Raw genomic sequence first — 20,015 nt, 5'->3', positions numbered from 1 at the left:
GTTACCATTTACAACTTTGTGTCTGCTGCCTTTTGTGCACTAATTTTCCTTTTTACTTTTGTCTGCGTCAACCAAAGAGGTGGGAAACTTTGTACGATTTTAGGCGAAACTCTGCTGTAAGTCACAGCTTCCAACCTGAAGGCCATTGCCAAAAGTCATCTCACCGTTTGGTGCCTCTGAGCGGTGACGAGGACTTTCAGACACTTGAGGCACAGGCTAAGAGATAAGATCATGAGGCGGTATTGTTGTTTTCAGCTTTTCAGGACCATGACATTATGCCCACGGGGTTATAAACACCATCCATACGGTATACATAGGAGCTGATAGAGCTAAAGACACTGTTTCAGCCTTATCTGCAGCAGAGTGCCTTCGGGGCTATGCTGACTTGTGCTTTACCCTGAGATTTATCTGCCCCTGACTCTTCCTTGCTGCATGGCCCTGGGGATCAGAGCTGAAAGTTGTTACCAAAAACCTCCATGGTGTCTTTGACACTTACTCCAGTGAAGTGTATAACGATAAACTATGTTTGTTTTAACGCTGGCCAACACTTTCCATTTTTCCAAGCTATTGAGAGATCTGAGAGACTATCATGGCTTTGACTCTGAACACAAGAAAAAAAAAAATTGACTGCAAACTTTGTGCTGGTTTTAGTTACCAGTACTCAGAATATAGTTGTGCATGAAGCTTTTCCCGTTCAGACACCTACAAAGCAATGCAACCAGCAGTATGAGCAGAAGCTAAAAAACTTCCACAAATGTTGAAACATTCAGGATTATTTTTTTTCTGCATATCTACCTGCAATGTGTAATGATTGAACTGGGAGGAATTCAGAAGTTAATTCTGAAAGCAAGAGAGATGCCCAAGTCTTTGTGTTCTTGTAAAAGTACCACGGAAGTTTGATTGTGCAAGAATTGCATCTCGCCCTTCCTAAGCACAAAGATCTGGCTGATTTATGCACAAAAAAAAATAGTTTCTGCAGGATCTGTTTGGCATTGATATCATCTTTTCTCTGCCTGCTAAGTCCTGTGCCTTGTTGATTTATAATCCAACTTTACCTGCTCTTGTGACAGGTGCTTTCCAGTGGGAACGATTAGAAGAGGATATAAAAAAGAAGTTGAAGGATCCAGAAAAAACTGAACATGTGCTTGAGAAAGTTCAATGTATCCTGAAAACTCCAGGGAAGGTACATCTAACTCTCTTGGGGTAACTCTTAGTATTAGTTACTTAAGTTCTTGGGAAATTGTTTTGTAGACAAGGTTTCCTTGTCAGTCTTTGTTTTAAACTCACTTTGGCTTACACAGCTTTTATTACTTTATCAGTGGGTTGTTCGCAGGCATTTGCAAAATAGAAACACAGAGGTGCTGATGTAATGTGCAGAATTAGTGTAATGAGTAAAAAGCACACAAGTAGGTATCCTAAAAGGATTACTCATATTCACAGCTTTGCACATTGTCTAACAATATGATTATGTGTTGCTAATTCTCATGTAATAGAGGCTGCCCAGGAGAGCTTTGCTTTCCTGAATATGTGCCAAAAGTTATGCTTCTGCAGTAGATCAGGAGAGGTGGTTTCTCTTATAAATGTTGTGACGTGGAAAGCTGTCTGTAACTCGATATATTTAATTCAGCAGATGACTTCACAGTAAAATGTAATTTATGTCACATTATTATGTTAATAAAATGTTACAATATAGAATTAGTTTTAACAGCCATTTGCTACCCGGTAAAGCTTATACATTCCCTGATACCATAGAACTTGCACAAAGTGTTTCTGTCAATTTAAATGGGAAATAATCTTGGACTGTCTTGAGATAACGTAATATAAAGATCAAAAACTTACTTAGCAGTTTTAAGCTTCTGATCACTTGGTTGTAGCCTTGCCAGTCCTGAGTGTGAGAGCTGAAATATTCATAGGGTTGGACTTACAAAGTCCTGAAAGCTTTTAAGATAATAAGCCTGATTTGTTGTTGTTGTTTCTTTGGTTTTGTTTTTTTTTTTAATGCCTTTGGGGTACTTTTATTTCATACTTAAAAGTTTTTCTTCAAAGGCATAGAAATGAATTGTCATTTTTCGTGATAAAATTAATTAATAAATTAGATAAGATTTTAACCATAAATTCAACCTTACCTGAATTTCACTTACCACAATCTAGCAATATGATGTTGATCTTGTTCCTTTTGGTAGCTTGAGATTCCATTTTTAAAGTAAAAAAACCAAAATTGAAAACTAACCGGAAGTACTGGTTTTTGGAGGGTCTTGACACTAACACGCCTGGATTATTGTAAGAGAAGTCTGTGCTTCAGCCTGTAAGCTCCCTCTGCCTCTGTGGAGGCAATATCATGGCAATATCAAGAAACGCACAACTTTTAGCTGCCTTGCATCTGTATGCGGCATTGTGCCACGGGATGGATCTCTGTCCATCAGTGCTCCCCCCAGAGCCCTCAAACTTTGTGTTACTACAGCCTTGGGCCTGAACAGGGCATGTATGAAAAGGTGTGGAGTCCAGAAAATTTGTGATGCAGTCAACCTTGCCCAGAGGTGCTGGATGGGGGAGTTTTGTCACAGGTCGGAGAGTACCAAGGCAAGAGCTGGGGTGTGACTGTAGGAGACAGAGATGCCTTGGAGCATTGCTGCACTGTGGGAAATAGGAAAATAAAAAATAAAGGTGATTGCAGAGGATTGCATGTGCGAGAGGCACGGCTGAATAGCATTAGCAAAAGAACATAAAGTAGACAGCAAAAGAATGTTGTTTAGTTTCCCCACATAAATGATGTCTTGTAATCTTTTATTCTGTGGCCAACTGTACATGACAGTGTTCTATTAATAATTTATTTTGCAGCCAAACACTGTAAGGGACTGCAGATCTCACCAGATAAAACGGCTGTATAATACTTCCCTCAGGCTGTTCTTTAATACGCCTGTCCTAGCTGATGTCATCTTCAAAATACAAGGTAGGGTACCTCTGCTCCTGTTGACATACTCACCACTGCACCTCCAGCATTTATCCTCTCTGCAGGAGAGTGGGAAATGGAGGTGACTGTATTTTCTGTTGTGTCAAAACTAGGAAAATGTATATGCTTTGCTATCACCGTGGAGAGCAGTTTTTGCTTAGAACTAACGCTTGTCCTTATGGGTGCTTTACAGCAGTGTCCACTGTCATAACCCGACTGCCCTGAGGGGTTATGCGTCGGTAAAGGTTGAGGCTGTCGGGCAGGTCTGGGTCACAACAGTGCCCAGATCCCTCCCCGGCTGCCTTACTTCCACCCAACTGTTCTTTAAAGTGGGTCCATGTACAGTACCACACCAATGTCCATAGGATAATGTTTGCAAATGGGAGACAAAAGAACAGAACGCATTGAGCTCCAGTAGGGAGAGAGTTAAACCAGCCAAACATCAGAATTACTAACGTATGTATACTTTATTAAGCATCTAAATACTCGCTAATGCTTTCTATGTTAGATCTGACAGATCTGACTCTATTCAAGTAACGATGGATAAAAGCCGTTATGAACTCAGCAGTGATAAGAGCAATGATAATACAGATATTGCTCATGGTTACAATGAAGGCGACTGGGAATGTCACCCAGTCAAGTGTCCCTGGCTGGGAGGATGTCACGATGTTAGTGAGATCCTCAGCTGGCTCTGTCCTCAAGTCAGCTCTTGGAGAGAAGCTCTACCTCCGCGCAATTACTTGCCGCCGTGATCCGAAAGCAAACCACAAACCACAGGCAGAGCTCCATCAAAGCGTGCAGCTTTCTGTCTTGCCCGCTGTGGCAAGGTGCTCGTGGTTTTGTGTCAGCAATGTTTGCAAAGAGAAGGGGGGGTTCGGTCACCACATCCACTCTCAACGTGGTTTATCAGGGCTAAGCCTGTACGAATGCCGTCTGCCTGCCAGGGCAGACTTTGTGCCTCTCCGATTCATGCGCATCCCTCATAGGCTTAGCAAAACAAGGGCTGTGCTGCAGGAAAGGCTCCTGCAGTGGCATAGCACTAAGGTAGCAAGGCTAAACCAGGGATTGCATCACAGGGGATGGTGATTTTATTTTAGAACCTATTTATCTCACTCATGTTCCCACCTGCACAAGCACTGGGACATATCCGAGGGCTCTTCCCAGCATCAAACCTTGGAGAGGCATGGACTCCGGTGGCCGCAGCTATGCTCGTTGCCCTCAGTGGAAAGACCAGAGATGCTGGTTATTGTCCCTCTCAGGCTGGTGCTGGCTGTGGATGTGCCTTTCTCTGCCCTCCAGAAGGTGACAGGGACTTACGTCCTGCTCCTGTGCCACCTTAGGCTTTATTCACTGCCCTTCTTCCCCCAGTGTGGGCATCCCTAGAAATGGACATAGATATGCTGGGGTTTTGACGACCTGCTAATCTAGGTGCCATCAACATCTGCTGTGTTTTACTGCCCTTCTAGATGCTCCCGTACTGATCTTCATGTTTCTGTCCCAGGTCTCTGCAACTTCCGTATGATAGGTGACTCCTTATGAAAGCAACCTTCAGCCTTGCAGGCGCCTAGGTTAGACCTGCCTATTGCTTAACCTGACAAGTGTGAAAAGAAATATCTAAATTATTGTGGGGACTTTGTCTTTTAAAAAGTCTCTTGAGATGATGGTAATTACCTAGTCGTCTTTGTGGCCAGGATTAAAAAGATATGGGAGAGCAGAGGCTGACTTGTCTGTTACAAACATACAGAAACCATCTTCTGTTCCCATCTTGTCTGCTAAGAATGTGCTTGGATACACCAACATAGCTGCAGTGTCAAAGGTGATTTTTTCTGGAAAATAAATATATTCACCCTTAAAAATAAAGATACAAGGGGGAAAAAAAGTGTTGCATGCTTTTGTGAGAATAAGGATGAGATGGTTTTTAAACGCTAATGATTTTCTCAATTTGTCCACACCCACCCTTCATGCAGAAATGGTCTTTTAGGATTAGACAATTGTTTAATTATTTTCAGCTTTAAATCTCAGAGCCAAATATGAAGCATTAATCCCTCAAAAGTTAGCACATGAGCACAAGCAGATTCTTTATAGATGTTCTGTGTAATATGCAGAAAAAAACAAAAAGATCTTTGAAAATGAGAACAAAATTCTGGTGCTGAGTTTAATGACATGAACAAGTGCTCTCAGTGTCCCACTTCTGAGAGAGGCTTTGTGAGAGGTTGATGAAACCATATCACCGTTACATTTTTCACAGGAAAATGTTACTGTTGAATAGGTTGACGTGTGTTTTTAAAATGTGCTTATCCATTAACAAAACGTGAACTGCTTTCCTATTGTTCGATAAATCTTCCAAGCCTTTTCCACTAAGACATCAGACACAATAACTGTATTAAAATTAAATAATTACTAAGAGAAAGTGAAGGCTTTAGTCTTGATCAGGCAAATACATTTTTAAGTCTTCAACTAATTCCTTGAATACTGGGAGTTGCTTTGTGCTTTCTAGCTTACAAAGTACTTGGGAGCCATTGCAAATGGGTGCCATTGAGTCTGTGTAAAGACTCATAATGTGACCGAACCTCCTAAGTAGTAGTAGCTAAATATCCAATTGCATGCACATACAAAACTGCATGCATATCTTACATCAGGTCTGCATCGTGTATTGCTCATGATATGGGTGTAAATATATAATACAATTCACACGCGTTCTCTCTATATAGAAACATACACATTTTGTATGCAGCTTAGGCAATTTGGAAGCGGAAGCACAGGTGAACAGAAATAGAACAGGAACGATAAAGTGCCAAATGTCTTCAAGGAATTAGGTAGGTGGCAGGGTTGTGGGTAAGGAGGAAATTAAGACAGTAACTTCTACAGTAGCATTTACAGTATATTTATCTTGCATGTCAGTTGGTCTGTTTATTGTAATTTTGATTAAATCATTTACATCCGGCTGTAAGCTCTCATCCCGTCTTTGGTTGCTCTCCTGTCGTGCCTCGTTTGGCACTTTCTTGCACACAGGACTGTGGAGCTCGGCTGGACTCTGCAGAAGTCCGAGTGCCAGGGCTGGCAGCTCAGGCTGTCACCGTTTTCCTCAAGAGCCTGTAAGACCTCCACCACCCTGGGCCGGTAACCTTACCGGGTCTTCCAAATGCTGTAGTAAAGCAAATGATTCACTTGCAAATATTACAGAATGGAAAGATTTATCAGCATTCTTTTCATAAGACAACCATCAGGAAATTCACCTAGGCAAAATACTTGATCTGGTTAATGTCATACTTAGTTAAAGGATTTAAAGGAATGTCATTTGGGATAATTTGCCTTTCTTTGCTTTGCGTGGTTATGTGCAAGTTTGACTTCCAGAACCCCCGTTCATTACCAATGGGATTACTGATGAACACAGATTACTGATTTGCATAATAATTCACAGCACTGCCTATTTATGCAATGGGCCAGAGGTTCAGTTCGTGTCAATTGGTGTAACTACAGCGCTGTCAGATTTCTGGCTAGTGGAAAGCCTGTTTCTGACTGACACAAGTTTGCCCTGTTTGCAGCACCTGGTGCTGGGAGCAGGTTGTCGTAACAAATTTGGTATTTCTTTTTGTTTGCCGGTGGCTACCAGGCAGATGTAAACATCTTGACCGGTATAAAGAGAGTGTGTGCTATTAGTTATCTATTGGATAGTGTTACTTTTAAACACTTCATGTTCAGTGAAGTGGAGGCCTTCTGAGAAAATGAGAGCTTTAAAATCAAGATCTCTCTGGGTATGTAAAATCATCACTGGTTTTTATCTCGTGTCCTGCAGGTGCAACTGTACCAGCCCACAGAGCAGTTCTGGTAGCTCGCTGTGAGGTAATGGCAGCTATGTTTAATGGTAATTATCTAGAAGCAAGTAGTGTTCTGGTTCCAGTGTATGGGGTTTCCAAAGACACTTTCCTCTCCTTTCTAGAGTACCTTTATACCGACTCCTGCTGCCCAGGTAAGAAAATTTTAAAATACACGTATGCCTGTTGTTACTCATTTTTCTGCAGTGGGGCATTGATAGAGAGTAAAGTAGCAGCATTTATTTCATTGAAAAATGCCAGTCTTGTTAATGTAGAACGTCTCGAGAAAGAGAACTTGTTCATATTGTGCAATAAAGAAAGAAATCACTCTTATTCAAGTAAAATCAATGTTAAAGGATTTTCAGTCATGGGTTTCTCTAGGTTTGCTTTAGTAACAACTCAGAGTTGGGCCACCACCGCAGTGAATGGCAAAAAATAACTCAAAAACGCCTTCTATATATATGACTTTACAAAACAATACGCAATTGATGATTTGTCAAAAGAAGTTCTTGGTGTTCTTGGTGTTTTTCCACGAACTCTCAGTTCTCTATTCTCCAGTGGTTTCAAAAGTCCAATACATTTTCCTGTCTTGACTGACTCTTATTGTCTTGTCCTGGTTCTTCTGAAGTTAGTGGTCGTAGGCAGAAGGTCTTTGGTCACCACAATCACTTTTCTTCTTACACATCAAAGATCACCTTTGAATTTCTGAAAATCACTCAGGCTATTCTATTAATTTATCTTGTTCTAAAGTTAATCACTTACTCCCATGTCTTAGGTCTAAGATATATGATCCTTCTTCTGTTGATTCAGCTTGACTGGGTTTTAAGCCAGCCGTGGTGGGGCCTACATATATGACAAATAAGCAACTTATGCATATTGTTTTATAAGCACCTGCATTCTATTAATCACATCTAAAGTAATCTCTAATCATTAGTTATATGTCTGATATGAATATTCTTAGAAACAGTGAGGCTTAAGGCCTAGTTCCCTTTACAATCCAATGCAGGCAGAACGAATACCACTAATAAAATGCTGTATTTGTTTTGTGCTGACACAGCAAGACTCAAAAAACTGTGGAATTGCATTTCTGGTCCATTACAATGTTTGGAATTTTTGCTCTACATCACAGTAATACTGCTTTCTAATCTTAATTCTGGGTTTTATTTCAAAATTGTCATTTTGTTGAGCATATATTTTGCTAAGTTTAATATAAACGAGGTTAAATTGTAGGAATATCTTATTTGTACACATGAATACCTTATTTGTATGTAAAACCAGAATAAAAGTATGTCAACTGGCGTATTTGGCAAGAAAAATTGAGCTAGAGTATTCGTTGTGTCTTAACCTTTGTCTTTTTTAATGGGAAGAAAATCTACACGCTAAATAAGAAATAGGATTTAAATATGGATTACTTTGATATAATGAAAGAAAGTTGTTGTGCTATGTATTTTTGCTTCTGTTTTCTTTTCAAATAATTCTACCTCATTCTTAGGTTTTCCATATGTTTCTCTTTTCAGTCCGCCTAACTTTTCCTTGCCCATCAGTTTATATATGCAAACACCGTACCATATTTTTTTCAAAAATAGAGTTGCTCCATCTTCTTTTTGGCCTTTTTGCTGCGTTTTCTTGTACATGTAATGCACATGTTCTTTTCTGAAAGGAAAGCTAAATCCTCTTATTAGTCATCACTTGACTTTAAATAGACCAGCAGCACTTGACTCAGCATCTTCAAGATGCAGGATTTTGATAACAATTTATTACACTTACCTCCTAAAAAGTACTAACTTCTCTTTTCCTGTTAATTACGTAGTTTATCGGCAAAAAGAGAGCAATATAGCAAACTTATAGGGATAATAATGAAAAGGAAATAAGGTGATCAACAATGGTTTGATTTTGTGTCCATTGTTTAAAAGGTGACTGGGTGAAAAGTGGCTTTGATCATCTTGTCAAAAAGGCAAAACACATGTAACTTCTGTTTTCTTGTTTTTCAGCCAGTATTCTCCAAGCTATGTCTCTCTTGATCTGTGCAGAGATGTACCAAGTAATGAGACTCCAGCATATTTGTGAGCTTTACATTATCACGCAGCTTCAGAGCATGCCTAGCCGGGAACTGGCATCCACAAGTCTCAGTATCGTTAGCTTGCTCAAAAAAGCTAAGGTACGTGTTGTGTATAGCAACGAAGAATATGCATGTCGACTCTGATTAGTGGGGTTTGTTTAACTGATAAGGTTTTTACGGTCTTAATGATTTCCCTTCCCAAGGACAAACACCGATACACAATCTGTTGATGAGGGCTATCTAGTGGCACAAGGCTGGCTAAAATACGGCCTTCAGCCTTTTATTGCAGAATGCGCTGCCGTACGATGATCTGTGCGATTTCCTTCATCATAGACAGGTTGTGGCAGTTCCGCTTAATTGCAGCTGCTGCCAGAAAAGATGTGTTTCAGGCAAGTGAAGAAGCACTACTTGCCCTTTCAGTCAAAAAGAAAATTGTCTGATACGCAGGTGGCAAAGGAGATCTAACCTGATAGAATATTGAGTGACATACATAAGAAGCAGGAAAAGAAAAGACTAGTGGCTGACAAGAGAGAGAAAGAGAGACAGTAAAGAGAGGTCTGGAAGACAGAAGAGGAAAATAAAACCTGAATCGTTTACAAGTCTCAGGCAGGCTATTGTCTTGAACAAACAGGATTTTGTGGAGAGGGAGGAGACAACAAAACCAGCGCGCCAGGCTCCTTATCTTCCTTTTTCTCCAATTCTGCTTCTCTGCAGAAGACAAAAATTGCCAAGATTCATGGCCAAAGGAGGCCCAGGGGTTAGGTCACACCCGCGGGAGAGGGAGTTTTATCGTTCGTTCTCCGGTCTCCGTCTGTTTACATATTTCCATCAACGGCTTTTCCTTTGTTACCTCCTGCAGTCAAAACTTTATGTAGTAAACTGCTATGTATGTTGACAGGGGAAATCTGAAATATTTTGACAAGCAAGGCGTAGCTGTCTTTTCGACACGATAGCATTAAGTGTTGTTTGTGTTTCCCTTCTTCTCGCAGTTTCACAATTCCGATTGCCTTTCGACTTGGCTGCTTCATTTTATTGCCACTAACTACCTCATCTTCAGTCAAAAGCCTGAATTTCAAGATCTTTCAGGTAACCTATCGATTACTTCTACAACAAGAAATGTTTCTCAGTTCTGCTTAAATCCGAAGCGAGGTACTGGACAGTACTACTTCTGCACGAGAAGACGATGAGGACTTCTTTAGGCCACACAGTCTAGTCCAGTCCAGAGTCCGTCTGAGCTGGGTGCTGCACCACCCTACCGTGGGACCAGCACGCGACATGTAAAGAGCAGCATAGCCCGCAGCTGCATCCCCTTGTCTGTTGGTTCCTCTACTGATGGCCAGGTTCCCACCCATAACTGAAGCAACTGGGACGGTTTGGTCATCTTACGTCAACCCCTCCACCTTACGTATATAATCTTGGTTTAGTTTGTACGTTTGAATTGAGGTGATGAGTCACGTCCAATACCTGCTCTTTAAGGGCTGGGGTTTTCTTTGAAGAAAATAGGAACCTTGCAGGAGTCTCCAGCAGATCTCAAGAAATCAGATAACTAATGCCCATTCAAGTAAATAAACCCAGGTTCTTCCAGGGAACTGATATTTATTTTCCCAAACGGTACATCTGTTTCCTGACACGTGACTGTAGAAAGTTTTCCTCATTGCCTCTGGGAGTTTCCATCCCCCTGATGAAGGTGATCCTGATGGGTGCATCTCTTTGACCCGTAGTTCGTATTCGGACCGTCGGTACGGGGCCAGGGTATTCCAGAAGGGGATGTGTCGTATCAGTGAGCCAAAGCTCTGCTTGGTCCAAAGGACGTTAAAGGTCTTCTTTGGCATTTGCAAGGCTCGTACGTGTATTTGTGATGACGGACAACTTTGTAATCATTATGAGCAAAGGAAGGAGAGCTCGGTCCTCCCTGCTTTCTTTGGACCTGGAATTTGTCTTCCAGTGGCCCATCTGCGACTCTTCTGAAATGTCCATTTGGTATAGCCAGGTCTGGATTAAACGTGGGAGAGCAGGGCACCCGTGCTGGCAGGTGTCACCCACCCGTGGGTTCGGTCCACAGCGGACTTGCTTTGCTTCCCTTCCTGCTGTTTCAGCTGACAGGGCGTGTTTGAAAGGACTTTGTGGCATCTTCTCGCTGCAGGGCTTCGGTCTCAACCACCCCGGGGTTCTCCTGAAGCTGCAGGAATCAGGTCGTCCCTTCTGTTTGGTGAAGGTGGGAGCTGCCTCTGGCTTCCCCTTGGTGAGGCAGGAGAGCAGAGAGACCCTTCGGACTTAGGGTCCCCGCAGGGCTCAATCTAGGCACGTCTACTTACCCGTTTCCCAGTTCCCCAGTGGGTTACCGGTTTGGCATTATAGCTTATTAAACGTTTCTTTTTCTGCTGTGGAAAGCGACAGTGACAGTGCTTCTGTCTCCACGTTGCAGTTATCCTGATGGATAGCAGGCTGCACATGAGCCTGTCGTGAAACTTAGGCGGTGATGCTGCTGCTGAGCATCGCTTGTCAGCACCCGTCAGCGTGTGCTCGGACAGCACCCGAGTAACTCGAGGATGAGCTGTACAGTGTCACCACGCCAAATGTTTGCTCTGCCATCACCTGGAGTTTCCTCGGTGCTTTCACCATTCACGGAGCACCCAGGGCTGCTGCAGAGCAGTACTAAAGCTGTTGGCTGTCAGATGAGATTTCTGAAGTCTCCGGTGGGTGACTGATGCCAGGGTGGCCGTTTTGGAGCCAAGCACATGGGGGCTGGCTTGAAGGAAAAGGGCACCACGCCAGTGGAGTGGTATCCTTTGCAATTTGGTGTCCGCACGCCCGGCAGCCTGTCCTTTGCTTTTCTCCTTCCTCTGTGTCATAGAAAGATAGAGTGGTTTGAGTTGGAAGGGACCTTAAAGATCGTCTCGTTCCAACCCCCCTGCCACGGGCAGGGACACCTTCCACTAGACCAGGTTGCTCAAAGCCCCATCCAACCTGGCCTTGAACACTGCCAGGGATGGGGCATCCACAACCTCTCTGGGCAACCTGTTCCAGTGCCTCACCACCCTCACAGTGAAGAACTTCTTCCTTACATCTAATCTAAATCTACCCTCTTTTAGCTGAGAGCCATTACCCCATGTCCTATATACTAAATGGCCTTGTAAAAACTCCCTCCCCATCTTTCTTGCAGGCCCCCTTTAGGTACTGGGAGGCTGCTCTAAGGTCTCCCAGGAGCCTTCTCTTCTCCAGGCTAAACAACCCCAACTCTTTCAGCCTGACTTCGTAGGAGAGGTGCTCCAGCCCCCTCATCATCTTTGTGTCCCTCCTCTGGACTCACTCCAACAGGTCCATGTCCTTCTTCTGTTGGGGGTCCCAGATCTGAATGCAGTTCTGTAGGTGGGGTCTCACAAGAGCAGAGTAGAGGGGCAGAATCCCCTCCCTCAACGTGCTGGCCATGCTTCTTTTGATGTAGCCCAGGATACGGTTGGCTTTCTGGGCTGCAAGCTCACATTGCCGGGTCATGCTGAGCTTCTCGTCAACCAACACCCCCAAGTCCTTCTCCACAGGGCTGTTCTCAATCCGTTCTCCACCCAGCCTGTATTTGTGCTTGGGATTGTCCCAACCCGTATGTAGGACTTTGCACTTGGCCTTGTTGATCTTCATGAGGTTCGCACGGGCCCACCTCACAAGGTCCCTCTGGATAGCATCCCTTCCCTCCAGTGTGTCGACCGCACCACACAGCTTGGTGTCGTCAGCAAACTTGCTGAGGGTGCACTCGATTCCACTGTCCATGTCGCTAGCAAAGGTGTTAAACAGCGCCGGTCCCAATACTGACCCCTGAGGAACGTCACTTGTCACTGTTCTCCACAACTCTTTGAGTGTCACGATCCAGCCAATTCCTTACCCACTGAGTGGTCCATCTGTCACATCCATGTCTCTCCAATTTAGCGACAAGGATGTTGTGCGGGACACTGTCAAATGCACTTTGCACAAGTCCAGGAGGATGACATCAGTTGCTCTTTCCTTATCCACCAATGCTGTAACCCTGTTGTAGAAGGCCACCAAATTTGTCAGGCACGATTTGCCCTTAGTGGAGCCATGTTGGCTGTCACCAGTCACCTCCTCATTTTCCATGTGCCTTAGCGTAGTTTTCAGGAGGATCTGCTCCATGGTCTTGCCAGGCACAGAGGTGAGACTGACTGGCCTGTAGTTCCCTGGGTCTTCCTTTTTTTCCCTTTTCAAAAATGGGGGTACGTTTCCCCCTTTCCAGTCAGTTGGAACTTCCCCAGACCACCACGACTTCTCAAATATGATGGATAGTGGCTTAGCCACTTCATCCGCCAGTTGCATCGGGACCCGCGGATGCATCCCATCAGGTCCCATGGACTTGTGCACCTTCAGGTTCCTTAGATGGTCTCGAACCTGATCTTCTCCTACACTGGGCACTTCTTCATTCTTCCAGTCCCTCCCTTTGCCTTCTGCATCTTGGGCGGTGTGGCTGGAGCACTTGCTGGTGAAGACTGAGGCAAAAAAGTCACTGAGTACCTCAGCCTTCTCCATATCCCAGGTAATCAGGTCTCCTGTTTCCTTCTGGAGAGGGCCCACGTTTTCCCTAGTCTTCCTTTTATCACCAACATACCTATAGAAGCTTTTCTCGTTGCCCTTGATGTCCCTGGCCAGATTTAATTTTATCAGGCTTTAGCTTTCCTAACCTGATCCCTGGCTGCTTGGACAGTTTCTCCGTATTCCTCCCAGGCTACCTGTCCTTGCTTCCACCCTTTGTAGGCTTCCTTTTTGTGTTTGAGTTTGTCCAGGAGCTCCTTGTTCATCCATGCAGGCCTCCTGGCATTTTTGCCTGACTTTGTCTTCGTTGGGATGCATCGCTCCTGAGCATGAAGAAGGTGACCCTTGAATATTAACCAGCTTTCCTGGGCCCCTTTTCCCTCCAGAACTTTATCCCATGATACTCTACCAAGCAGCTCCCTGAAGAGGCCAAAGTCTGCTCTCCTGAATTCCAGGGTAGTGAACTTGCTGTGCGTCCTCCTCGCTGCCCTAAGGATCTTGAACTCCACCATTTCATGGTCACTGCAGCCAAGGCTGCCCTTGAGCTTCACATTTCCCACCAGCCCTGCCTTGTTGGTGAGAAGAAGGTCCAGCATAGAAGCTCTCCTTGTTGGCCCTTCCATCACTTGGAGAAGGAAGTTGTCATCAACGCATTCCAGGAACCTCCTGGATTGCTTATGCCAACAGATACTGAGGTGGCTGAAGTCTCCCATGAGGACCAGGGCTTGTGACCATGAGATTGCTCCTATGTGTCTATAGAGGGCCTCATCTGCTCAGTCTTCCTGGTCGGGTGGCCTGGAGCAGTCCCTTCCACATGACTCACTGGGCAGGGAGGGGGTACGCTCTGCTGCGTCGAACTTGCACTGAGGCAGCTGGAGGATAGAAAGAGGAGCACACAGGGAAATAGCGGTGGATGGGATGAAACCGTTCTGCCCTTGCTCGCCAGGGCAGAAGCACTCTCGGTCACATCCAGATGGGACCACGCTTCCCAGACAGCAGCAGTTACGGGTAGTTGGCCTTTCTTACTCCGGACACCGTGACACAGCATCACCTCAAGGTTCAGCAGAGCAATGCAGCAGGAGGCAGCAGCTCTCTAGTGACTTTCTGACAGCTAGAGATCTTCAGAAGCAGCCCTGCATTTTGCGTGAGGCAAGTGGGAAGGTGCTGCCTGTTATTAATGCAATTTCCCTGACCTCAGCCCTCCCCAAGCAGCAGGTCTCTCTGCTGTGCGTTGGTCTCTGTCCACCTTGGTTGGAGCCTCTAAGAGGACTGGGCAACCACTGCTGCAGGCTGACTCAGGAAAATCCAGGGTAGGGGGATGAAAATGTGTATTTCTGCAAAGGCAAACAGGATTCATCTAAATAATACGGCTAAAAACTCTGTTACATGATTTCATCAGTGACAGAGAACACGTGCAATGAGAGACAAAAGTCTTGCTCAATTCTTAATTGCTCTCCTTACCTTGTTTTTTGTAATGAACTTGAGACAAACTATTGGCATAGGGATTGAAATACCCTCCTTCATAGTGTTGCAGCATAGAGAAATCCTCGCTGTTGATTACCATATCTGGTTATCTTCTAAGGATGAAGAATATTAATCTTTAGGATAATCTCTCTGTTCTCTTTAATAACTATGGCATTTATTTTGTTAAGTAACTTATTTATTGCTAACTTAATAGCAAGGGAACATCATGTGGTAGCTCTTAAGTCTGCACTATAGTAAAATCTAGGCAAAATGGACAGCACTTATCTGTATTCTTCTAGTTGTATTTGTATCCTTCATGGGTTTTAACCTATTTTAAAAGACTTTTTGCAGCCTGTGCATTTGTGCTGTATGTTTGGGTATTACATTTAATTCCTTTATTGCTTTGTTTAGTGGAGGAGCGCAATTTTGTAGAGATGCACAGATGGCCTTCCAATTTGTACCTGAAGCAGCTTGCTGATTACAGGAACTATGTCCACTCTCAGAAATGCCATTGCACAGTAATGTAAGAAGACTGAACATGCGCAGAGCTCATCTCGACTGGAAAATCTCAGACTGGGAATTAGACGGAGTATAAAAATCATGTAAAGAGCAAAACCAGATACTGATCTCCCCTGGAACGCTGTATGCCGTGCTGTAGTGCACTTACTAACATTCCTTGCTTTGATAATAAACCACTCTACATTTTTGCTTGAAGCATTGGGAAATGTATCATGAAGATTTCTTTCAAGCACAAGGATTTCACACCCATGGGGATTAAACACAGTATGGGGCCGTGTCATGACTGTTGTCTGTTCTCCCTTCTAACTCCTTTGCTGTTTGTTTTGTTGGTTTTCATGATTACTTTTGGCTGCTAGACCACCACCTGTGGAAAACAGATTTTTTTTGTAAATCTGTGTAGAATAGGAGCACAGTAGCAGTGCAGGGAAGCTGGGAAGCCAACTCCTAAGTTCTTTAAATATTTCAGGATGCAAAAATTTACTGCAGCATCTGCTGGTTTGCAAAGTAAGTAGTAGGCTTAAGAAGCGTTTTAGTTACTATTCATTTTCTACTGCAAGTTAACTCTGTAGTTCCTTTTACTGAGACTCTTACAGTCGTATGAGTGGATATTTTAATTCCAGAGGAATGCCTATGCACCACTATCTTCCCTAGTGCCTCGCAAACATCTAAAAATTGAAATTACTTTTCCTCCCAGTAAACAGGAGAAGAAAGTCTGTTTTAATACTCCGTAGAACACCTTTGTTAGTGTGGTCATCCTGTGTTTTTCCCCCTGAGGAAAACAGGCAGGGAGAGCTAAGTCTGCTCAGAGCATATCCGTACGGTACTGGTGGGGACAGGGAGGACAGGGAAGGAGCTTGACAGCCATTCGTAGGTTTTGTGGGGGAAAACTCATTGGCACGAGTGACTTTTTTGGGAAAAGTGGGTCTTGTAATCCTATGTCTCTCCTGCCAGCTGACAGCATAAATGTTGGATGTGCTGGTCGTGGAGGGAGGTGACCCTCATGGGTATGCCAGTCCTATGAGGAATGTCGCCTTTTGTAATGGGACTTTGAGCTCGATCCTCCCCAGTGGGGACTTGGTTTAAATTGAGTTATCATCATATGCTCATAAGCTCCACCATGTGAGACAAACCCGATTATCTTTTGTGGCTGCGTGGATTCTTTTTTGGATATAACAGATAAATCCTGAATATCACTACTAGGATGACCCTTGCAGACACTGTTGAGAGTTTTCTTGACCTAAATTGTTCGTCATGCCACTAACTGATATGTATGTAATAATATTAATGACAAGATGAACCCAGCCTTTACATAAGGCTATCTACCTGAGCATAGGTACTTTCCTGTAAATGAAATCTTGTTAAGGGACTAAACGCTTCATTATTATTTCTTGTACTTTTGGTTCTGCTTTGCCAGCTGCCTTGAATTTTGGTACGTAGTCTGAGCCTAGAAAGACAAAGAAAAGACACCAAAAAAAGTTATTTAGTGTTTCCCCAATGTCCATAGTAGGCCATCTCAAATGTACCTGGAAACTGCAGCTGTGAGACAAAGGTGGAACAGTAAATTGCTGAGGCTGAATCTTTTTTTTTGCTTCTAAGAATTGTTTTTGTATTTCAATACAGTTTTCTAGGTAAATTGTTCTTTTAAAATTCCATGCTAGAGTCATAGGGATTTTTTTGTTTTTTTCTGTGGTGTTTGGTATTTTGCGGAGGTTGAGCGGGTATTTCCTTTCCTATTTTTGAACACAAAAAAAAAAACAAAAAAAAAAACCAGCTTGTGACTCAGCTGGCTGCTGCAGGCTCAAAATTCTGATGTTAGTTTTATGTAGGAATGAGAATTCTTTTTTTCTTTTTTCCCCACTTTTCATCTGGAGATTCTGAAGTTCTTTAGAAGATGAGATATACTTATCTACATCTCACATATAAGGCGTCTGAAATATAGAGCATTACATTGCTTTTTCGAGATCACTAAAGAAAACTGAAAATGTTAAAGGAAAAAAATTAATTGGAAAGTAGTATGTATTGAACTTAAATGTGAATAAAAGGTCATTTCCTAGCATTATAGTAGAAATTAAAAATTTTAAGCATCAGTTAACTGGATAGATACAAATAAAACTTACAGTTTTTTGAAGCATAATGAACAAAAATGAAGATACAGTTGAACTACAGCTTGCCTGAACACCTGATAGCATCTTCAGTCACAGCATGTGCTTCAGCCAGCAGCCAGCTCAATTATCAGAAGTATGGATTATGTGCCTCATGCAGACTTTTTGTACAGAACTGATACAAAAGTTGTGTGAATGTTTGTCTGCCTTGCATGTAGTCCTACATTTTTAATACTTTGAAAGCTTTCCCAGTTTTTTTGCGAGAAGTTAGTGTCTTGCCAATAATTTAAGTGTAGATAACAAATAACAAAATACTATTTTTAACTTTCTGTAAATGTTTTATAGGCATTTAAAAATAGGCTTAACAGAATACAAACACTTTATAGCCAACCAAGAGAAATATTTTGCTATTATGTATTTTAGTCAGTGGAAACCACAGGTTTTATACAGAGACACCAGGCAGTGTAAAAATATTTATTGTTTATTCACAGATTAATGCATACTACTATTCAGACATTAAAACAGCATTCCATTTTACTGAGTATCCCATAATGCTGCCTGTATCAGGTACAATGTGCTGTCCTTGCAGACATAGCCCCTCTGATAAATTTAAATTCTTGGAAGAATTCTTACTATAAATTCTTACTTTTATTCTGTATGATGATTTTCTGTAGAAAGGTATTAATCTTAAAGCTATTTTTAAAACTCATACTTTAACATTCGGATATGTGACTGGAAGTAGACTGTGATGCTTGGTGAATTGCTGTCGGCAGGTTTTTTTAGTGGAGGCTTTAGGACCATATCCATCATGGACAGTCAGGAGTAAGGGCAGTACTGAATTTGGTATTTATGAATAACTTTTTATGGTATAAAGTAGAAATTGCTATGGCATAAAAAAACCCCCTTTATACTATGGTATAAAGTAAAAATCAGGAACGATCTGAAAAAAACATTATTTAAGCAGGTGGTTTTGAAAAAAGGAAAAATGTCTGAGGAGAAAGGCTTCCACTGGTCCTGGCATCTCCCACCCTCCCAAGGCATCAGCAGCATTGCCGTCAAAAAAGGAGGCTGGTGGCGAATTTGGGTGCCCTTAGGAAGGTCGTAGAGGGTTTGGGATTACAGCTTCAGACTTAGGTTCAAGTGGAGTTTGAACTCCCAAGTCCTTCATTAGAGCTAACTCTCAAAATCCACTTTTAGAAGACAATTTTTTGAATAATGGATACTTACTCACTGTATACTTACTGCTGTACCGATACATATGTATGCTTGTCCCAAGCTAGCGCTAAGCTTTATAGAGACTAACAAAGAAAGCTTTCTGCACTAATGATGTTCTCCACATGATAGTTAAAAAACCTCTGCTATCATCCTTTAGGTCTTGGTGTATTTGATTTGGAAAAAACTGTTAGAAGGAAGAAAAGCTATTTTATTAGGCATGTGCTGAAAATCCTGTATGTTTTTCTTTTAATATACCCTCACTAAATATATATGTTTTTAGGCTGAATATGTAAAACTTTGTTAGAAAATAAAAATTTTTCTCTAGTCAGTCTCATGTGATTGTTTACCCATGTGCATTAGAAGATTTGAGCATTACACTGGAAATATTTTTTTGTAGCTTATTAGAATCATAGAATAGTTTGGGTTGGAAGGGACCTTTACAGGTCACCTAATCCAACCCCCCTGCAATGAGCAGGGACATCTTCAACTAGATCAGGTTGCTCAGAGCCCCGTCCAGCCTGACCTTGAACGTTTCCAGGGATGGGGCATCCACAACTTCTCTGGGCAACCTGTGCCAGTGTCTTACCACCCTTGTTGTAAAATTTTTTTCCTTATATCTAGTCTGAACCTACCCTCTTTTAGTTTAAAACCATTACCCCTTGTCCTATCACTACAGGCCCTACTAAAATGTTTGTCACCATCTTTCTTATAAGCCCCCTTTAAGTACTGAAAGGCTGCAACAAGGTCTCCCCGGACCCTTCTTTTCTCCAGGCTGAACAACCCCAACTCTCTCACAGGAGAGCTGTTCCATCCCTCTGACCATTTTTGTGTCCCTCCTCTGGACCCACTCCAGCAGGTCCCTGTCTCTCCTGTGCTGAGGACCCCAGAGCTGGAGGCAGTACTGCAGGTGGGTCTCACCAAAGCGGAGCAGAGGGGCAGAATCCCCTCCCTCGACCTGCTGGCCACCCTGCTTTTGATGCAGCCCAGGATACGGTTGGCTTTCTGGGCTGCGAGCGCACATTGCCAGCTCACATCCAACCTTTCATCCCCCAGTACCACCAAGTCCTTCCCTGCAAGGCTGCTCTCACTCCCTTCATCCCCCAGCCTGTATTGATACTGGGGGCTGTCCCAACCCAGGTGCAGGACCTTGCACTTGGCTGTGTTGAACCTCAGGAGGTTCACGTGGGCCCACTTCTCCAGCTTGTCCAGATCCCCCTGGATGGCATCCTGTCCCTCAGGTGTGTCAACCTCACCGCTCAGCTTGGTGTCATCTGCAAACTTGCTGAGGGTACACTCGATCCCACTGTCTGTGTCACTGGTGAAGACATTAAACAATACGGGTCCCAGTATGGACC

At 43.1% G+C, this 20,015-nt stretch overlaps 1 protein-coding gene across 1 annotated transcript in view; it reads left to right on the top strand.

Annotated features, from left to right (window-relative positions):
- The window catches only part of LOC128137003 (rho-related BTB domain-containing protein 3-like), a 36,427-nt gene extending 17,439 nt beyond the window's left edge, over nt 1-18,988 (top strand). The window contains exons 7-12 of the mRNA XM_052777546.1: nt 1,071-1,183; nt 2,839-2,950; nt 6,747-6,920; nt 8,757-8,923; nt 9,814-9,910; nt 15,236-18,988. Coding sequence (XP_052633506.1) covers nt 1,071-1,183; nt 2,839-2,950; nt 6,747-6,920; nt 8,757-8,923; nt 9,814-9,910; nt 15,236-15,351 — 779 coding nt within the window. The 3' untranslated portion in view covers nt 15,352-18,988. The remainder of the gene's footprint in view (nt 1-1,070; nt 1,184-2,838; nt 2,951-6,746; nt 6,921-8,756; nt 8,924-9,813; nt 9,911-15,235) is intronic.
- Nucleotides 18,989-20,015: the final 1,027 nt, after the last annotated feature.

This window comes from Harpia harpyja, chromosome Z, assembly GCF_026419915.1.
Source record: "Harpia harpyja isolate bHarHar1 chromosome Z, bHarHar1 primary haplotype, whole genome shotgun sequence".
In the NCBI taxonomy this organism is placed as follows: domain Eukaryota; kingdom Metazoa; phylum Chordata; class Aves; order Accipitriformes; family Accipitridae; genus Harpia; species Harpia harpyja.
The sequence above is the reverse complement of the archived record's forward strand: the minus strand, read 5'-3'. Positions and strand labels throughout refer to the sequence as shown.